The sequence below is a fragment of the Corvus cornix genome, chromosome 3 (assembly GCF_000738735.6).
Source record: "Corvus cornix cornix isolate S_Up_H32 chromosome 3, ASM73873v5, whole genome shotgun sequence".
In the NCBI taxonomy this organism is placed as follows: Eukaryota; Metazoa; Chordata; class Aves; order Passeriformes; family Corvidae; genus Corvus; species Corvus cornix.
The window spans coordinates 108,399,710-108,420,808 of NC_047056.1; the positions used below are offsets into that span (position 1 = coordinate 108,399,710).

Sequence of the window (21,099 nt, forward strand, 5' to 3'; positions counted from 1 at the left end):
GGCTTCTGCTCTAGCCTGGGTATGTGGGATATGTCCCTTATTTACATGCAAACATATGCCTGAGCTGCAGCTAAGGCTGGTGACCAAACCCCCAGACCTCCTTCCCGTGCCCAGTGACAACAGAGTCCACCCATCTGTGTCCCCAGTGCTGAGCTCTCTCAAGTTAGTATGACTCACTAGATGCTGCCAGGATAAGGATGAAAATCAGGCAGGATCAAATACTGGATGGGCTTCCAGGTGAGCTGGAGCCTTCCTTTAACTGCAGGGTAAGCAGTGCTCAGTGATTATCTAGGGCCACGCTAATTGGAGGTTAAAGTAGTTGCTATGGGAGTAGCCAGGACTCCTGAGTCTCCAGGCCAGGCTGGATGGGGCTTGGAGCAACCTGGTCTAGTGGAAGGTGTCCCTACCCATGGCAGGGAGGTTGGAGTTAGATGATCTATAAAGTCCCTTCCAAACCAAACCGTTCCGCGATCCTATGAAAACCACAGGTTTGGATCTGCTGAGTTTGATGGATGATAGAGGGCTCTGGTGGGGTAGAGGGAGCCTGGCATGGCTTTCTGCTGTCAAAAGAAAGGAGGATTTTGGATATGGGCTGATACCAGTCCCAGTCCTGCAATGAGATCCAGGAGGGTTTGATGCCTGGGCCTCTGCAAAGTCTCCTCCACTGTAGGATCGTTCTCAACAGGGGACGCAGAATTGTCCAGTCTGGCAGGACACCGCTGCTCACACTGTTTTCAGCAGCAGCTACAAATACCCATCATACCAGAACTCCGTGTGAATTCAGGTGCTTTGTTTTGGGCTCCCTCCTTTGAAAACTCTGCTCATCCTTCTGTCTGTCTGTACCAGAGAGACAAGATCCCTGGATATCTAATCCAACAATAGCCGGGCTACTCCAACCCAGCCCCCCGGGCACCCCTTTCCCCGACTGCCCCCCAGCAGCTCGCAGTGCCACAGCTGGACAGCTACACACAAACAGTCTGCAGCAAATTTGGGCAAAGAGGTGGCTTTTAGGACCCTGGGAACTCCGCCAAGGCTCAGGTAGGTCTGTCTCATTCGTCAGCCGGGATTCATTCACTCCCAGGGATGTGTGTGTGTGTGTGTGTGTGTGTGTGCCGAGTGCTTTTCCTTCCCCGCCGCTGGCTGTGAGCCTTCCAAGCAATGGGACTAACGCTGCTCTCCGCGCAATGAGGAGTGCTGGGCTGGGGCAGAAACCGCTTTCCTTTCCTCTGGAAGAAAACAAGCTGTGAGGACACCTAAGGATGTGCTGCCCAGATGTGTTTCCCACCTCCACTTTCCTCCTAAGACTCATGTGCTTGACAGCTTTCAGCAACTTTGCCAAGACTTCTGCAGACTTCTCAGGTAGGGAGAAGCGCTGATCCTTTCGTGTGCTGCTCATACATGGGAGCTCTGATTCCAGTGCTCAGGAGCAGCTCAGGGAAAGTGGATGTGAGCAGATCTGGGATAGTTATGTGGGGAGTAATTTTAATCTTTTAAAAATAAGCTGAAGATGAAAAGTGTCTTCCGTAAGAGGATTTTGAGTTTCTTAAAAAGCCTTTCTCAATAATTAGCAAAACTATTTCAAAAGAGTTAGTCTGACTAACTTTGGGAACAAGAAAAAGAATAGTGTTAACTTGTGTAAGTTTGTAGCAGGAATGGTATTAACTTGTGAAAGTTTTTAGCAGGTTTTGTGCTGTGTTTCTCATAGGAGTGAAAAGAGGTGGATTAGGAGACTGGGAAGGTTTAGGACATAAATTAAGGCTAACATAGCAAGATTAAATGATTTTGTAGTGGACCAGATTCCCTCCTCTTAACATACAGCTCCTGATTGTTGCAAAAGTCCCCTGAGCTGAGATAGAGATGTTGCATGCACAGAATGAATTATATCCTGAGCCCGTGTTTTCTTAAGCTGTAAGAAAAAGTGTCTCATTTCTCAATATTTTCTGAATCTAGAAATGTTAATAGCATTTGTTTTGAGCCATATACTGCAGGTAAATACCCAGCACTTTGAAGGTCTGGAGTCCCATATAAGTTTTATAACTCTATAGCTGCATCAGTAGCTTTAAAATTACGTTTCTGCCTCTGTTCTTTGTGAGTGAACATGTGGATCTGTGAAAACATAACAGATCTCATTTTGCAACTTCAGTAGGGTTGATTAGTTTGCTCGGGAATGCCAGCGAGAGCCACTTTTCTTTTAAGATATTGGTTCTAATTTTGGGCCTTAGTGTGAAGAACTAGTCTGGCATACTCTTTAGGAGTGTTTTGCAAAACTCTTTTAGTGAATAAGAGCTGCCAATTATAGTTTGCTGATGAAAAAGTGTCATTGCAAGGGTAGAACCTCACTGGACTTGGGTTTCAACACATCCCAGCACTGCTGCTCACTGCCTGGGAGTGCATGTGTCCGTATGCTGTGAGAAATTTGTTAGAAAGGAGGAGCTTGTGGTGGAGGTGGGGGAAGAATATATACAGTAGCTTGAAACCTTAATGTGAATTGAAGGGGGCTGGCTTGCCTGTGACTCAGTCTCATTTGGGGGCAGATCAGTCCTGGGGGCTCCCATTCAAGGCAGATCTGCCTCTGAATGGAAAGGGCTGAGGCATTTCCCTGTTTCTAGTGTGCTTTTATCCTTTTCTTGGCACCGAGCTTTCTCTGTGCTCCTGCTTGCAAGCACATTGATGCAGAAGGGGTGTATGGAGTGGGCACAACAGGAGCAAAAGCTGCAATGGGGAAAGGAATTGTCCTTCTAAAATGTAGATAAAGTTTTCCCAGCCAGGCCAAATTGCCAAGCGTTAAAATGTGTACAGGTGTCCCAGGGCAAAGGTGCTTTACATTGTGTTTGTACAACATAGCTGGAGCAGTGCAAGGAAATTCGATAGGCTTCAGTGGTACTGGCAGGGGGAGCAGATGCTGTTCTTTTAAATAAATGGATAAGAAGGTTGCTGATAACAAAATAATCTTTTCTGCAATATCCAACTGTACTGTCATGCTTTGGGAGAAGAGGGGTGGCTTAAATCTCTGTGTCTATGTGTGTAGCAAGGTTGTACTCTGAAGCAGGGTCTGTAATCCCAACAGCACAAACTCCCATGAGTTTCCATAACTGCTGAAACCTTCTGCCAAGTCCAACCTGAGTTTTCTGATAGCAGACTTGGCGAATGTCCCCAGTCGTGTTGAACTGACTGTACCTTGCAGGACAGGAAACATGATTTGCTGCAGGAAAGGGCTGGACCCAGTATGTAGCAGCTCAAATATAGTTTTGTAAGTTCAGGAGCTGAGTAGCCACAAGAGGAAAGGGGGCAGGAAAAAGTACAGCATTTCCCAAATCACACCTTATGCTTTCCCAGCACATTTTGCAGAGACCCCGTTTGCCTCCCTCCAGTGCCATCAGGGTGTGCACCATGTGCCTCTCTGAAGGAGCAGTGGCCCAGGTAATTCTTCCTACCTGATGGAGCATCTCGTTTGTCCCTGTTACCCCTATAAGTGAATTGTCAGCTGGCATAAGGAATGGAAGGCAGCCTTCTAACATTATTTGACTATATTTCTGGCTTCTTATACACTTTTCTATACTTCACAGTTTTCTAAGTTCTTCTCTGGCATGACTGGAATTGAGCAGGTGAACATCTTTGGGGAAGCCTAATAGCTTTACTGTATGCCATCCCACCTAGAGGTGGTGCATCCAAAACATAAATTTTCTGCACCCCAGGAAGATGAGTGGATTGGTATTGGGTATTACTGCTGAGGAATGTAAGGCTGGCTGTAATCCCACAGAGGTTTCTGCAGCAGTTGGTGCTGCAGGGAGATGACATAGGTCTTTGGGATGTAAAGGCTCTTCCAGCTTGCAAATGAACAGCAGTACTGTCCAGAGAGAGCAGCTGATGCTCTCTGGGGAAGAATGGGGGTTTAAAACTCAGTCCTGTAGACTTTGTTTAGCAGCAAAACCTCTCTGGCTTCTCCACTTGGTTCAACTCAGCATTACCAGGGAGGTGCTGCTGTTTGTAATAAGTCACGGCCTTATGGTGGTGGGCCAGAGTGTGTGGATGCAGCCCTGGAAGGAAAGCTCAGGGACAGCCAGTCTTGAGCTTTAACCAGATCATAAGCCAGCAGCACTGACTGACTCTCATGTGGCAGCTCTGCAGTAGGGCTGGATGAAAGACTTACCAAGAACTTCACACCCAACCACATCCCAGTACTGTCCCACTGTCTGGCTCTTCAAGATATGTGTCTCTCGGCTGCAGGAAGATTTCATTTTTACGTAGGTCATGGCAAGGCACACCCTGAGAAGGTGCCCAGAGATGTGGTGGACTGAGTCTGTCACAAGGGACCACAAGCAGGGCTGGTGGGAATTTCTAACCCCTGAGCACATGGTCTCACACTGGGGCTCCATCCCTCCTGTTTGAACAGCTCAAACGCCACAATGTGAACATGAGCAGTGCGTATCCTGCTGGGGACTGGTGCAATCTGAGATGTAAGAATTCAAATTCCTTTTAAGTGAAGTATTTGAACTATGTGAAGAGTTTTGAAGTTGTTTTCTTTAATAGTTCTTTAACCATTGATGTTTGCAGCAGGGTGTGGGGGTAGGAAGCAGGTCCTGAGGGAGAGAGTGGAGTTATCAGGCACTTTGCAGCCACTTCTTAAGAAGACCCTGACTTTTTCTCTGTGGCTGCTTGCAGACTGGACTCTTGGTCTAATCTCATTCTGTGATCTCTTCTTGTGCTCAGAACTGTTTGAAGGCTTAGAACCTGCTGTCTTGATGTGTCACTTACCCCTTATGTTCAAGGTGATACTTGAGGACTGTGATGAGGTGTGGGGTAAGAGTCTGATCTTTTGAATCTCTGTACATAACTGTAAACCTCTAGTCCTAATCTCAGTAGCAGCAATGAATTCTCCAAAATCCTTGCTGTTAGATAAAACTTCACCTTTGTTTTAGGCCCCTTCTATTTTTAGTGAGAGTCCAAGACAGAGCAATGTCCTTGCCCTGCAGGGGAATCTATGCCATAGTTCCTCTGCATAGGCTCTGGGAGGCAGTGATCCATGTGCAGTGCGCAGGCCTTGCTCCTTAGAGGGACAAGGTTAATGAAAATGGTGCCAAAAGTAGGCTTTGGTGCTAACTTTAAATACAGGTGTTGAAATCTCAGTCAACAGCTGTTGCTCATATCCTGTGTGCTCTCTGTGCTCAGCCTCGATGCTCCTGTCTCTGAAGCTAAATCATGCAAATACATGTTGAATTCTGCTCTGCCCACTGCTGCCAAGGTGACCATTTAACTTCCAGTTGCATACCTGCAAGGAATTAAGCTTATGTCGTTATCATGCCGTGCTCCAATTCTCCTCAAGGACTTTCCCATTCATTAGCTGATTTCAGGCATGTTGGGCAGAAGGGTAGTGGCATCAGATCTGTGTGGTTGCCACGAGTTTAATGCTGATGGAGACAGGTCCCTCCACTACTGCAGAAAGGGTTGTGAACTCAAGCATTTACAGACATCAGAGAATCCACTGCAAGGACCTCAGCCAAAAATGTAGGTTTCTAGGCATGGAAATAGCTTGGCTGGGAGCTCATGCCTTTTCTGACACAGGAGAACTCAGCTGAAGGAAAAAGCAGCCTCAGTAGTGCTGCTCTCCTTGGGCCTGCTTTAATGTTTATGCTCTTTGCATTAGATTTTGGCACAAGCTGGATGTGAGCAGTGCTTTGCTTAAGGGAGCTGATCTGGCATCGAGCCAGATAAATACTGATAACTCCCATCCACACCCTGCAGGTGAGCCCTGGGTAGGTTTTGGAACCTCTCCCTGGAGGCCCATCTTGGTTTTGAAAGCACAGAGATTTTTTTTGTTGTTGTTGTTGGTAGTGGTGGTGGTTGGCTGTTTTTTCTTTTCCCCAAGAATATCAGGTTTCAAGTGAAAGCTGCTTTTGCCACCTCCCTGCTAATTGGCTCAGTGTGTTTGTTTGAGCTGATGAAGGCTGGAGTTGGGGAGGGGAAAGGCACTTCTCCCTGATTGCATTTAATCAGTCCATAATAAAGGCAATTTGTTTGACAACTCCATTCACCAAATTATCACCAAAATCTACATGCTAACAGCTTCTGAATGCCTAATAGCCCTGAATGGGTCCATGGTGTCAAGAGGGATCTATGATTTCCATGTGTTGAAGGTTTCAGGCTGTAAAAGAGGGCATTTTCAAGAGAAAGGCAGGTACACCATCACACTGGAAAAGAAACTGTAACTCAGTAATGAGAGTTGAGTTTTTGACCCCAGGGGCAAGCAGACATGCTTTAGACTTTGTTTAAAGACTGGGCCAAATCCAGGCCACCTCCATACCTTGTCTTGGGAAAGGGCTCTGAGTGATGAGGTAGGATGGACCTCAGGTTGCTGCTTACAGAGGTCCTTGCCCCAGGTGATCTTTTCCTCCTCAGCTGGAGGCCTTCTGTGCCACCCCATCTGTCACATCTGTCTGGGCTGCAGTTTGGCTTACTGAGGGCAAGCTGCCTGTGCTGGGGTAGAGAAATTCTCCTTCTCAGAGCTGACAAAATTGAAAACCTCATCAAAGCTGGTTTAAAACCACTGTTGGCCCCTTCTGGTAACGTTCTGGAGATGTGGCTGCACGGGGCGGGAGTTGAAGGGGGTGGTTGGGTCTGGGAGCCACGGCTGAGGCGTTCTCACAGGGGGAAGCTGCAACTGGGGTTTGTGTCACATATGTCTGTTTGCCAGTGGAAAAGAGTCTAAAGACCACAAAGAGCTGGGAGGTGTTGGAGAAGGAAATCAGTAGGGGTTTGCGTGGGTATCAAGTGCCAGATCTGCTGCTCTTGGGAAAGCAGGAAAAGAATCAGCACAGAAGCTGGGGCTATTTTGGTGCCTGAGAGAGTTTTTTGGTTTATCATCAGGGCTGTGGCTTTATGGCATCAGCAGGACCATGTTACCAAGACTAAATACCATGTTAAGCAAAGATACAGGTTTCTGTCCACCCCTGTCTGGGGGCACGCTCCAGAAAACACTGTGGGTTTCCCAACAGTTGTGATGAAAATGCTGTGAGGGAGGAGTCTGTGCCTGCCGACTCAAAAAATATTCAGCATTTACTTTTACTGACAGCCAAGGGGACCAAACTGAGCTTCAGGAAGACAAACACGTGTTTCCAATTCCGTGTGTTTGTGGTCCTGGGCTGTGACCAGGGGCACTGCTGTTACTGATACAAAAAACCAGCTGCTTGTTGGTGTTTGTGGTATCAGGGAAAGGAGACACAGTCTGGGAGGGAGGGATGGATGCGGCTGCTGTGGGTGCCGGGATGTCTCATGAGGGGTCTGTGTGAAACCTCATGTAGGCAATGACTTCAAGCTCAAGAGCCATATGTGTGCATCTGGCTCCTGTCATATGAAAATCCACTGGTTTATCCATCACAGCTGTCAGCAAGAGCCAAGGGACCTCAGGGATCCCCATATCTATGGGATGACTGGCAATATTTATATAGTATCTACTAACTGCAGGGGCCCAGAAACTGATGAAAACTTTTGTTAGTACTTGGAACACTTTATTTAATTAGTAGTATTAACAAAAAAAGGGAAAAAAATATACAGTGGTAATTTTAATCCTTCAAAGTATCCCAGTATCCCACTAGATGCATAGACAATTTGAGGAAATTGTCCTTGCAGCGTTCTTCCTATGTCTCTGTGTTAATAGGGATACAAATGCTGCAGAATTGAAGAAAGCAACTGTTTATGTCCTCAGGTAAAAATTTTCCCTGACTTAAGGTGCTGTGAAAGCAGATTTTATATGTCAGAAATAGTTTGGTCAATTAAAAAAAAAAAGTGAGAATTTTGACATACCCTTTTTTTCAACTGAGATACTTAGAAGCTGAACTCACAATTTAATCGGGGGTGGGGGGGTGGAGTGGGGAGAATAAGCTTAGTCTCTGCAGGAGGAGAAAAACTGTGTATTTACACTTGGCATTCGTGCTGATCCTTTTGTTGATGCTAATTTAAACACGGCCTGATCTCCCAAAGTGCTTGGTGTTCAGAGCTGAAGACTGGCCTATGCTGTGTTTAGGTGGGTGTGCAGTGATTTAGTTGGCCAACACCAGGGCTGTTTACATGTCTTATTTGGGACTGGCTGCTTATGCTTGGCATGTTTGTGCAGGTATAGATTGAACTTCTTTCTGTTCCAAAATAGCAATCCAAATCCCTGGGCGGGGAGGACTATTTGAAGAAACTACCCCTGTTTTGTTTTGGGCTTTTGTGCTCTTGTAATTCCTTTATACACATATCCAAGATCTTCACAGATTCTGTCCCTTGAAAGGTGTGTGACTGCCTGCAGGCACAGACCCAATGTGCTCCTTAAAGTGGTTCAGAGGATTTTTGGACAGGTTGGTTTGGTACCATGCTACAAGGCTCCCTGTGTCCTTGCCAGTGCTATGCCTCTCTGATCCAGCACTGCTGTTGTCTGGGATTTTTGTGTGCTTTCCAAAAGACAGCCATGGGCCAAAATCTGCTCAGCTGTGAGGCAACTTTGCTGACTTGCCAAGAGCTGTGCAGAATGAACAGAAGCACAGAAGTTAATCCTGGCTCATCTTCTTCCAGATTAATTTAATGTAGAAGTAATAATTGGGAACACATTTTAGAGAGCTGCTTGGGTTGTTATTATTATTATTATTATTATTATTATTAATTAATTAATTTACTTAGCTGCTCCTTTTGGCTGAGGAAGGATGGTGAGTTGTGACTCTCTCAGCCTGGGTTTGGGCTAATCCAAATGTGCCTGGCTCAGCTCACTGAGGGCATGAACTTATCTGTAGTAATTAAAACTATGAATGTCTGCTCTTTCAGCATATGCAGTGCCTGGCTGCCTGGAGCTCACTGTGTGTCTTCTCATGTCAAAGAGATGATAATGACTTGGTAGTTCTGGGTTGCACAGGAAAATAAATCTTGGCCGAGTCTTTTCAGATATACTCTGCGCTCTTGAGCTATGTTGGTGGATGCTGTGGTGTCAGTGTTGATGGGGCTCCTTTGGGTGCTAAGGCTTGCTATTTAATAACCCCTCTTGGATCCGTCTGGATCCTTGCATGAAGGTGGAGCAGTGTGTGTGTGACCTGCAGTTTGTGCAAACCCTCCGAGGGCTCAGGTGTCAGAAGTGTGTTTGAATGAACAGATGAATGTAGATGCTCCTGAAGAGTTTGCAGTAGATGTTGTCCAAGCACTTTAGTTTTGGTGGGCAGGAGAGCTGACATCCAGCTGCTGGCAAAGTATCCCACATCCTTAACAATGAGGAAGAAAGATTTAAAAAAAATGTTTCCTTTTTTTAACGTTACATTTAGAGATTTAGAGAAGAAGGCCTAGAGACCCAGAGGAGATTCATCAGCCATTTACAATCAAAGAACTTCACTATGTACATTTGTGCATCGATTTTTAACCTGATATCAACTCACTGTTTGCCAGGAGAGACATTTTTCACTCCTCCAGCAGCCCATAAAAGAATCAGAATCCTCAGGGTATGAGGGAGTTGACTTCAGGTGAGATACACTAAATCTTTGTCAGACTGGGTACCTGATGGTGCTGCTTGTCAAGAAGGGGCCATTAAGACCACCTACTCTGAGACCCCCTGTGTGCTTGTGTTATTTTATTTTCATCTGTTATCAGATGCCTGTGGTTTTGCTGCTATGATATTATCAATGTGTTGTATCAGCCTCAAGGGTTTAAAGTGGGCTTTTACTCCCACTAGTAAATATGAAAACAAACAGCAGCGTGGGGATTTTCTGCTAATGTTTACTCTGTGATTTTTATATCAGTGGGCTGGTGTTGATATCAAGGGTGCTCTACAGCAGGTGCAATTCCTGACATTAATTTCCCATGTTTACTGTATTTTGCAAAGGCTTTTGGCTCAAATGTTTTTCGTAAAAGTTGTGTTGGGCCAAGAGTGCAGACATTTAGTACAATTAAAGTGATAGGTGGTAAATTGAACTCCTATGGGTGGATTACAGATTATTGTTTTGGGCCTCAGTCTTTGGGAAATCTCTTCCTGCTGTGGTCTGTGTGGTGCCTGTACCTGCAGTGCTGCTGTGGTCTTGGCAGTGCCCATAGGAGGCTGTGGGACACAATTCTGCACTTTGATTTTGAAAAAGTTTAGCTTTTGTGTGAAACATTCAAATAACAGTATTGTACTTTAAAATCAAACATTTGGAAGTTAAGAAATATTAAAATTAAGGTAGTTTTAACTACTTGAGTCCAGTCCTTTGGGTTTTTACGCTACACTTTAATGAGAACATACTCTGGGGGGCTCTTGTCTTGTCCAGAGCACAGAACAGTGGCCTTAAAATGATTTTCTTCATCCTTCCAGTTCTTTATGGCCCTGGGGCCTTATTTCCTGTATGTTTAATGGTATTTAAATCCTATAATGTTATTTAAACCCTATTCTGCTTGTTGTGAGGGATGTACTTACAGGGATGTACTTACCCTTCTGGAAGAAGCCTGGAATATTACCTGCACTGCACAGATGAGGATCCGAGGCAGAGAGATTGGCATCCAGAGCTGATACTGACCAATATTTCGGATTGTTCAGTATCTACCTTCTTCTCCAGGAACAGCCCCTTACCTAGTCTCTTAAGCTGTGATAAGCAGGAAGAAATGTGGGGTACTCAGTACACAGTTCCGTCTCCAATATTATAATATCTATATGCAAATGGACTGCACAGGTTAAAATGAACGTTTCAGTTGCAAAGTCAAGTGCACATAACTGAGTGTTGTGGGTTAAGACCTGTAGGCAGCCAAGCACTACCCAGCTGCCTTCTTGCCTCCCCTTCTTACCCCCAGGTAGGATAGGGGAAGAGGGAGGGAAGAGTAAAAGCAAGAAATCTCATGGGATGAGATAAAAATAATGAAAGAGAAGTGGAAGAAATAAAAAAGAAAGCAAAATAATTGATGGAAAGGCAATCACTCACTGCCTCCCACAGGCAGACTCATGCCCAACCAGTTCCCAAGCTGACTAACCCCACTCCACTCTGTTTTATTGCTGAACATGACACTCCATGGCATGGGATATCTCTTTGCTTAGCTGGGGTCACCTGCCTGGTTGTATCCCTCCAAAATCTTGTGCTCCCTACAGCCTATTTGCTGGGAGGGCAGAGTGAGAGACAGACAAAGTGCTGATGCGGTGCAAAGGTTGTTCAGCAATAGCTAAAACATTAATATATTATCAATACTGTTTTGGTTGTGGATCCAAAGCACAGCACTATACAAGCTGCTACAAAAAAACAAGTTAACTCCATCACAGCCAGACACAGTACGCTGAGGAAAGGGCAACATTACACCTGTATTTTATGTGTAATATGAGCTAGAGGTTGCTATCGTAGGAAACCTTCAGCTGGCAGATATAATCTGAGCCATAAAGTGCAGTTGTGAGAAGGGTCTGGTTTTGCATAGTTTTTGTTGTGGTTCCTTTTTTTTTTTCCTTTCCCTAGAGCAGTCATGCTTTGAGGGTTATTTTATTTGGGATAAGAGTACTTAAAATTGGGTTACAAATTTGGGGTCAGTCCTTGAAACACATTCTAAAAGTTTTTTAAAAATTAATTTTGAAGACATTCCCCCCTCCAAATTTCTTTCTTTTGCTTGCTTGCTTCTGTCCCCTCATAGAAGAAGAAGAAGAAGAAGAAGAAGAAGAAGAAAAAAAGGATATGTGTCTATTCAAAGGCACAAGTAAAGATCCTGCAGTGCAAGTGATATTGCTAAAAATAGAGCCTCTGCGATTTTTTCAGTTTATTTCTCTCTGGATTTTTATTGTGTGGGAACCCCCTGGAAACCAAGGTTGTTGTTCTGACTGTTTCCAAAGCATGTCTGTCTCTTCATGTATCCTTTGTACAGGGGCCACTTCTGTTGTGTTAACACTCTTTGCTTCCTGGTTTATGTGCTCATCTGAACTCCAGCTCAAAGAGGTTAAAGCTTTATAAAAGTGAGTTGGGCAAGGAAGTGGCTCCACAGTTGATGCTGGAGTGTGCACATCTGTGACCCATGCTGTGCTCACATGTTAGTTTATTGCTGGCCTCACAATAAAGGATAGCGCTGGGGTTTTGTTCGGCTAAACAACTCTGATGGAATGAATTGTATAGAAAAAAGAATAGATGAAGCCTGGCTGTTATTTGCCATAATGTTCTTTGTTTTAACTGCAATGTGGGGGATGCAGAACTCCCAGAAGAGGATGGCCTCTGTAGCAGCCAAGGGGAGCTGATGGATTGGAGAGGGACACAGAGACACTCAGGAAGGAGTGAAAATTTTTTCCGATTCTCTCAGCCCTTTGGGTTTGCTTGTCTTTAGCTGATGGCCCCAGGCTTTCACTTTGGCTTTTCTACAGGAGCAGAGACTCTGCTGTACCAATAACTTGCACTATAAATATGTTTAGTGCCATTTGCCCTGGGTTTGGTCCAGAGTTAATGTGCAGAGATAGTAGTTAGTGCATTTGGCAGTGGTACAGCCAAGTGGCTGGATTGTAAAGGTCTACCAGCAGCTGCAGGAAACGGAATGCTTGCTGTTAGACAATCCATTTTTCCTGCTGGATAAATGAAAATCTCTTTATCTCTTTTCATAAACATTGTTCACATAATTGGAGGGCAAGGTTCAAGTTCAAACTGATAAGATTATTTTGCTTCCCTAAGCTGCATGACAATGGTCCTCTTGGCAAATTAAGCCATGGATCTCCTTTTGCTATAATGGGAACCAATCTCATTAGAAACAGAGCTGGATTAGTGATGAGTCCAACCTCCCGTACAGATACACACTCTGACCCCAGCAGGCCTGAAGTGCCTTTTGTTCACTCAGCCTCCTCTGCGTTTTCCCATTGCTCCTACATCTGTGTGGTGGAGCTGGGGGTGATTTTGCTCAAGCAAAGCCTGCTGAGGGGTGAAAAATAGGCTGGTTGGTCAGTGTGGTATCACAATAGGTATGATAAAGTGTTTTTAAAATGTTTATCTTGATTTAACTCATTGGAGTACAAGACCAATTAAGTTGCCTATTACAGGGTACTGAAGATTAAGGGCCAATTGTCACTGCTTTGACCTGTTCTGCCTTTTCTGATGATCCTTTTCTGCCTCTCAGCATTGCTGTCATCTACAGATCAGAAAATCTGGATATATTCACACCAACCTCCACAACATCTGAATACAGGAAACTCTATTTTTGGGACAAAGAAAGACAAACCTTTTCACCTATGACCTGTGTTCTTTCTGTCTGTCCTTCTTCATGCCAGTTTTGGCTCCTGAGTGGTTGTTTGCACCCACAGACTGTCCAAGCTTCCTTATCAAGAAGGTGGGACTGAGAGCCCTGAGCTGGATTTGTGGAAACCAGTGCCAGCAGGAGAGCAGCATGGCTATGCCTGCAAAAGGCTTCTGGGCAGATGTTGTGGCTCAGAAGCAGTGCTGAGCTATGGGGGTGCTGTGGTTGGATCCACTCTATCTGTCTGTCTATCTCTATCTATCTATCTATCTATCTATCTATCTATCTATCTATCTATTTGTATTATCAACAATTTTTCCTCTTGGTGAGACTCCTTAGCTCTGGGGGATTAGAGGTACAGCCTTGGCTGATTCCAGCTGCTCCCATGAGATGGAGCCTTGATTAGAATGCTAAGAGGGGTGAATCCCACTGCTTCCTGACTTCCATTTTTTGATCCTAAAGGAAATCCTAGTGCCCTTGCATCTCTCATATGTCCTACTTCTCTGATCTTGGAGGTATTGCCAGGAGCTTGACTCCTGGATGGAATTTTGTGCTTGAAGTAATCTAGCAGGGAGAGAAGACTGTGGGTGAGATATTTGAAAGTGGCACCAACAGAAAAATGAGCCTGGCCAGTTATTGTAGTAACTAGTTGCTATTAAATAGCCTGGAGGCTGATGCTGAAATGGTGAGGAGTCCTGACTTGGTGAGTAATTCACTAAAAATCAGTGGGGCTATTCACATGAGGGAAAGTTGGCTTCTCTACATGCCCACTCCTGATGGATACTAAGTTATTTTTAAAAAATTTTTATTAAATGTGATTGTCAAGAACAAGGGTTAAGCAGGGTAACTAACCCTGCTAAGCTATGGTCTGTGCTTCACCAGCCAGACTGCAAATGGGCAGCCAAAGAAACAGATCTGTTTTCTGTTCTTGTTACATTTCTGGATATATTTTAAGGTTTCTCAGAAAGACCAGAACAATGAAACACCCTTTGACAATAGCAATCTCTTTTCTTCATGGTGCAGCCTGAGGAAGCATTCAGACCCTTTCCTTCTGGGATTGCTCATTTCCTCTTTTTTTTTTTTCCCCTTCTGAAATAGAAACAATACTCCCCAAAAGCACAAATTCTGCAGTGCTGTGGCAGAGCCAGCCTCTGTCACTCCATCAGGCAGGCATCAGATGGGACATTGTCTTCTGTTTTCCCCCCTCTAAGCTGCAACTCAGGGAAAACAAATCACAGCAAAAACCAAAACCAAAACAAAAATCCCTTTTCATATATTGTTTTAGTGCTGTCGAAAATAGTAACTAATGCCCACCCTGAATTTCTCTCAGTCCTTTTGCCAAGGTTTCCATTCTTTATGTGTATAGAGGGGAATGAGGCATGTGGGAAAGAAATCACATGCAGTGAGATGAAATATCATCAAGTCAATGGGAGCCACAATCCTTGGGTGTCCTGCAGTCTGAGGCTGTAGCTCCAAGCCTTGGTCAAGTGTGAGAGGAGCCTGTGATTAAAGAGACTGTCACAAAACTCCTGTGTCCCTGCCTCCAGAGCTCTGAAGCTCCCTGTGAGAGCCTGAGGTCTCTGGGACTCTGCCTCTGTTTTCATGCCAGTCCCTTGTCATTATATGATTCCTGATTGTCTCCGTAAGTTTTTCACTGTAGCTTGAGTCCTTGCTGGTTTTCTTGGAGCCCAGATTCCACAGTTACCTGAATTGTGGTGACTTCTGAGTAGTTCGGGGGCTGAGAAGTTGAAGGATGTGTGTACTCCTCCATTAACAGCGCTGCCTCTCTGAAGACTTTCTGATACAGAAAGGTCTCCCAAAGTAGACAGAGGGTCAGATAGATAGCCCTGTCTGTCCTCTGCTTTCGAGTGAGTGATCCTGTCTGTGACTAGTTCGATGAAGCTTCTCCTGGAAAGGGTGCCTTTATTTGCACTGCTGCAGTCCCAAACATTGGACTAGGCTCAAAAGTAACATTCAGAGGGTTGAATCTCCACATCTGTGAAGTGTGCTTGCAATGCTTTTGATAAGACACAGCTGCAGCAAGTGTTGTCAGCCTCTAAGACTGATGGTGGCTGCCTGCCTATACCAGGCAGATGTGGCTGGTGGGAGCATTTTCTTTGTCAGCTTGGCCTGATGATGGGTGGTGTTACCTTTTCTAGTGTCCCCACATCTCTCTTGTGGAGGTTGTAGAGAATTAAACACTTCTACTTTTTTTCACCACTGCAGCTGTGGTTTACCCTCTTCTGTTCCCCAGTGCAGTGTCAGAATTATCTTGATCTAAACTTCATTTTTGTTTTATTAAGGATCAGATCAGCCTGACCCACCTTGATCCCCAGAGGAGACCTTGTCACAGCCTTTCAGTACTTGAACGGGACTTAGAGAGACTTTTTGCCAAGGCCTGTAGTGATAGGACAAGAAGTAATGTTCTTAAACTGAAATATTCAGACTAGGCATAAGAGAGAATTTTTTTATGATCAGTGTAGTGAGACATTGGAACAGCTTACCCAGAGGAGCTGTGGATGCCCCATCCCTGTTCAAGGTTATGGTGGAGAGGGCTTTAGGCAAGCTGATCTAGTGAAAAATGTTTGAGGGGTTTGACTAGTTGGTCTTTGAAGGTCCCTTCCAACCCAAACCATTCTGTGATTATAAGATTTCAGAATTATTTTTAAACTCAGACTTGTCCCTTTTTGCAAAACTTTTCTGTGGGTTGAAAACTACTTTTCTTCTGTAGGGTTAGAGAGGGCTGCAGGATGCTGTTAGTACCCTGAGTGAGAAGGTATTACCCTTGCATCCGTGCATGTTGGATGTGGAATTGCCTTATAATGCCCTCCTCAGCCTTGTCGGTATTGGTGGTTTAGTGCAGAGCTGCATTTCTGTGTCTGCTGGCCAAAGCAGCCCAAGCTAGAGAATGCTGGATGGGGAGGGAGGCTGGCCAGATGCCTAGTCCCTTGTTTCAGGGCCTTTCTGGCCCATTTCCTAGTATAGTTTTCTGAAGAACATCAGAGTGCCTCCATCCCAGCTGTATGTCATCGGCATTACGGCAGCACTGATGGATGGGGAGAGAGATTAGGCCTTTTCCTCTTTGGCCTGGTGGTGGAGGAGCAAGAGTGTGGTCAACACCCTTTTCTGCTCTGGGGGAGTGGCTATCAAGGGGCAATCACTTCATTTAGAGTTTTTTCCACTGGTGACAATGAGCCTGATTTGCATTGTGGAGAAGCTGACATGTAGGTGGTGTCTGGCTCATGTGATAAGAGAGCTCAACTGTGCTCCAGCCCCTGTGGGATGTGCAATGAGGGCAAGAAGTTTTCTTGGACATTAGGCATGGGGAAAGAGCACTTATGACAGAAATGTGGTGGGAAGAGGTAGGGAAATATCTGTCTGATGGTGTGTTTAAACAGAGACTGAGTGTGCAGGAAATTGGTGGACAGAGGTGAAAGTTTACTCTCCCAGACTGTTCTCAATCTTGCCTGGCCATGTGAGGGGAGGATCCAGCTTTCCCAATGCCCAGGCACAAGCAAAGCTTGGTGTATTTTCAACACTCTGAGGAAGGTTGTTTTATTCTCAGTCTGATGGCTTGTTCATGCTAGTACTTCATGGATAAATAATTATTGGTGTCTAATGAGGCTTTTAGGATTGCTCTGGAAACTTAAAACTTGCAGTAGTAAAAGGCAAGGCCATGAATTAAACACCTTAGGGGCTTGGTGTGCCTCCAAGGCAAGATGGACCAGGAGCTTTTTGTTTGTGGCTTAACTAAATTTTCTAGCTTTACTTGAAAGTGTAATTTTTCTTCCCACTCCTTCCTCGAGTCCTGAATTTCCAGCAGATCTTCAGCTAATGTGTTCAAACACATTCAATAAATCTATCAAGAGGAACTCACAGTTAGAGATCATTGATCATTCATGGCAGTAGAGAATAAATACCAACGGCACTGTTTTGTAGATGAAGAAACTGAGGCAGAGAGAGTATCATCGGCAGTGGAATTCTGTTTTCCTCAACTGTTCCAGAGACCTTCATCTCACCTAAGTTGTTGCTTTGGACTTCTAGGGGATGCATCATCTGACTTGCATTACAGCTACTTCTAGAGATCACTGGCATCCCATCCCCAGTCGCTGGTTCCTTCTGACTGTCTTTTTAGGACACTTTTTTCAGGAAACTTCCTATTAGCGGTGTGAGGTGTGAAGCTGGAATACCTCCCTCTGTCAGTGTCCTTACAAGGAATGTCTGTGCAGGATTACTGCTCTTGCAGTTGCTCCCTTACCCTGAGGAACACTAGGTAAAACTCCCTGTACTGCTTTGATGGAGCTAAAAAAGCCCAGGGAGCCATGCTGGCCTCGGTGGTTTGAGATGAGTGCATTTGGGTTTTCTATTTTTCACTTTCCATCCTAAGGACTCATCATTTTGATGTATGTGCCATCCCCTATTCTTAGAAATGCTGTCCTTGTTTAAAGAACAGAATGACATTCATTACTCTGAAACAACCTGGGGAATTGTTTTTTTTGATTGTTGTAAAGCAGACGAGGTGTAACTGCTGCAATTAGGAGGTGATGGGCTTATCTCATTAGTCAGTGGGAGGAAACACTGGGGCCATCGGGTTGGATAATGAAATGTGAAGATGAATTTTGATGTGCCAGATGGCCTGGCATAGTGGTTCCACTAATTTGGGAGAAAGGAGAGCCAATAGTAGCTTTGAAGAACAAAAGCCATAGGAAGAGGTGGCATGTGATTTCTCTGAGCTAAAAAACTGTGATTTCTCAGCTGAATGGAGACTTGTGGGATCCATCCAGGCCCCAGGCCTGCCGTATTTTTTTTGCATTTTAGACCAATTTTGGGCAGTAAGAGACAGTCCTCCAGCAAAAATTAAAGAGGTGCTGGCATTATATGGATGTGCTTGGATGATCAGTGGCTGGGCAAGAAGAAATAATCCTGACATCTCATTCTTTTAGAAGAGGCTGATAATTTAAATATTTTTGTAGGGAAAGTTGTGTTTATGGTGTCCCCTTATCCACAAATATGCAAGGTTTTAGTTTCAGAAATCCTGATATTTGTTTTTGGGATGAGATTTTAGGCTCTTTCAGCACAATGATTTGTTTGGTCTCAGCTCTTCATTTTCTGAGACCAGTCTTTTCATTCTTATGGGAGTAAGCAAGAGATAGAGGTTTGGGGGATAAAAAAATAGAGAAGGAAAAAAATTGTAGTTTCCAAGAGTGGCCTCTGAGACAGGAACATCTCTGCTTTGGCTTGGCCCAACCTGAGACACCGTCACCAGGTTTTGCTTTCACAAAGGACCCAGTGGCTCCTTTAATTTCCACTTATTTTTGTGTTCTTGGTACCAGCACACACTGAGGCACTTCCCATCCAGAGTCTCTCTGCAGGGCTGTGGCCCAAGAGATACCCAAAGGTAAGTGGAGAGAAGTTGGATGGAGTCCTTCTCCTTTCTGCTTTGCTCCACACTCAGCACAAGCACTCATTCCTTACCTCCGTCACCTACTGTCACCAGTATTTTTCCAGGAAAAAAACAATAAACAGGGCTTGCCAAGCTTGGCTCTATGGCCTAAAATGAAAGCTGAGGAAATCCAATTGCACACTCTGGCCACTTTACCTGGCAGCACCCCAGTGCTATTTTCTTTTAGTGAGCATCCAGTGTAGGAAAAATCTTGTTCTGGGCTCTGGGCCATTATGAAAGCTCTGCTGAGGAATGCCCAAACTTGGAACAGTCTGATAAGAGCTCTTAGTCTCTAAAGCAGTGTCCAGAATAGTGGCCAGGCTTCATCTGGCTGTGAAATAATGAAAAGTGTATTTATGATAAGAAGCCTTATTGAAAAATGTACTTGTAACTGGGACACAGCCAGTCAGTAGCTGTATTTCCTGGCAGAAGGGAAAGGAGGAACTTTTTCGTAGTGGTCTAGTGTGTTTGGTATTAGGAAAGTTCTCGGGCTGGATCTTCAGCAAATGGACAGCAATGTAGGTCTGATGGCAGCGATGGTGCAGTGATAGTGATCTGTGTACGACCTGAGAGTGCCTCAGGTTAAAAGAGCTGGATCCTTTCCATCCCCAAAGACCAATAGGGGCTGTAGTTTCTTAGCTCCCATCTTGAATCCTATTTACATTATCATGGATCAAAATCAATACATTTTTTTAACCTATAAATGCCATGCACATGGGGACACTTTGACACAATATCTACAGCTGAGCCATTTCCAACCCAATGCCTTCCTACCAGCAGTCCCTGTGCTGGACACAGAATTTAATGTGGAAAACATTAATCTGGCAAGAGATTTCTTCCTTCTGTAAAGGATATGAGTTCTCCTGCTGTAAGGGGACATGACACTGAGTGAGCAGAGGCACTCAGCAGTGTCAGGGAAAGTCCCCATGAAGATGCAGCCATGGGGAGGGCTGTTGTAAATCAGACTGGCCCCAGATGTCATGAGGGCCAGAAGGGAGATTGATGGGGTGGGTGGGGAAGCTGAGGCAAGGAGAGTTCAAGCATCACCCTGACCCTGGAGAAAGGAAAATAGCCCCAATCCTCAGCAAGGTTTGATTGAAGCCTGCTGTTCCCCTGAAGGGGAAAGGTCAGGCTCTGCTCTGTCAAGCGCCCTCAAACAAAAAACCTGTTTATACAGGACTCACCCCTGTACCATGTGAGGTGGAGGGTAAATGGGCTTGGAGACATTCAATGCTCCTCTCTCTGGTAACGCTTGTGTCCATGAACAGTGGAAATTCAGATTGGGCTGGTAGTAAAAGCCTGGAAGGAAGTGGTCAGATTAAACCCCACGTAAACATTAACTTGAGTTAGCCCCCATGAGCACTCTATAGGTGGTCCTGGGATGATGCTGTTCAGCACTGTGGGGCCCTTGCAGAAGGGATGGGCTGTATTTGGGGTGGTGGTTGCCAGCACGTGCCTGAAGCAGGTCACCTCTGTGCCCAGCCCTGTGCCCTTGCAGCCTGAGCATGGTGCAAGGTGCTCCTCACCTGGACAGGGCAGGGTTCCCACACTTCAATGCCAGCCCAGCGACCTGGAGTAAGGTTTTGCCAGCCCCAGTGGTTTTACAGCCCCCAGCGAGATGTAAATATGCTGCGTGTCTGGGGACCTGTGCTCAGGAGGGCAGACCTTTAGATGTGTCCTGAATTTCCTGACATGGAGGTTTCTGCCAGGAAAATTGACCTTCTCTGCTCCCAGACATCCTCTTTCCTGAGCTGCCTCAGTGTGTGGACAGGGAATAGTTTCTGGTCACCTGAACTATGACTGTGACCTGCTCCCTGCGCCAGTCTTACAGAGGGACTCTTTTGATTCCATGTCACCTGATAGGTACTTCTTCAAGTGTCATCTGATAAAAAATGCTTCTGTTGCTTGTATATACAGGACAGAAACATGGATATTTGGATTCAGATATGATTTTCATGTCCTGCCCTCCACCCGGTTTGTGCTCACACTGTAAATAAAGCTGTTTGGAATGAGCAGCCTGTTTGACTTGCCCTAGCCAAGGTTGGGCACCTCTTCAACTAACCACAGTAAGAACTGGCAATTTCTGGAGTGAATTGGATGTTTCTGTCAAAGGAGAGGAGGCAGGAAAATAGCTTCAACCATCTGATTTTAATATACCATCATACATCTACTGGAGCCCTCCCAGCTGCTTTCCAACCTCTCCTCTTCCTCTCTACCCTCAGAAGAAGCTGAATCAAGAACAGCTCAGCCAAGCATGGGCAGTCTGGCAGCTCTGCTCTAGTCCTGCATGACTTTCACCTGCTTGAGAGTTACCAGTATAGAATACATCGATTAATGGCCCAGTAAATTAATTGGCAGCCTCTGTAGCTTGCTTTGCAGCTGATGGCTTGCAGGGAGCTGTTGGAGTGGAAAAGCATAACAAAGTGCCAACTTACCAGGCTGTGGCGGTGCCCGCTGTACGGCAGGCGTTTTCCTCACAGGAAAGAAAA

The 21,099-nt window shown here is 45.2% G+C and overlaps 1 protein-coding gene across 3 annotated transcripts in view; it reads left to right on the forward strand.

Annotated features, from left to right (window-relative positions):
• Positions 1–963: 963 nt before the first annotated feature.
• Positions 964–21,099, forward strand: part of EVA1A (eva-1 homolog A, regulator of programmed cell death) — a 208,976-nt gene continuing 188,840 nt past the window's right edge. The window contains exon 1 of one of the 3 annotated variants that reach the window (XM_039569884.1): positions 964–1,038. Coding sequence is in view for 2 of the 3 variants with exons in the window: in XM_010393247.4 (XP_010391549.1) it covers positions 1,260–1,359 (100 nt within the window). In the remaining variant the exon portion in view is untranslated. Of the gene's footprint in view, positions 1,039–1,147; positions 1,360–21,099 lie in introns of those variants that run through there. The other 2 variants (XM_010393247.4, XM_010393249.2) reach the window with 2 other exon arrangements.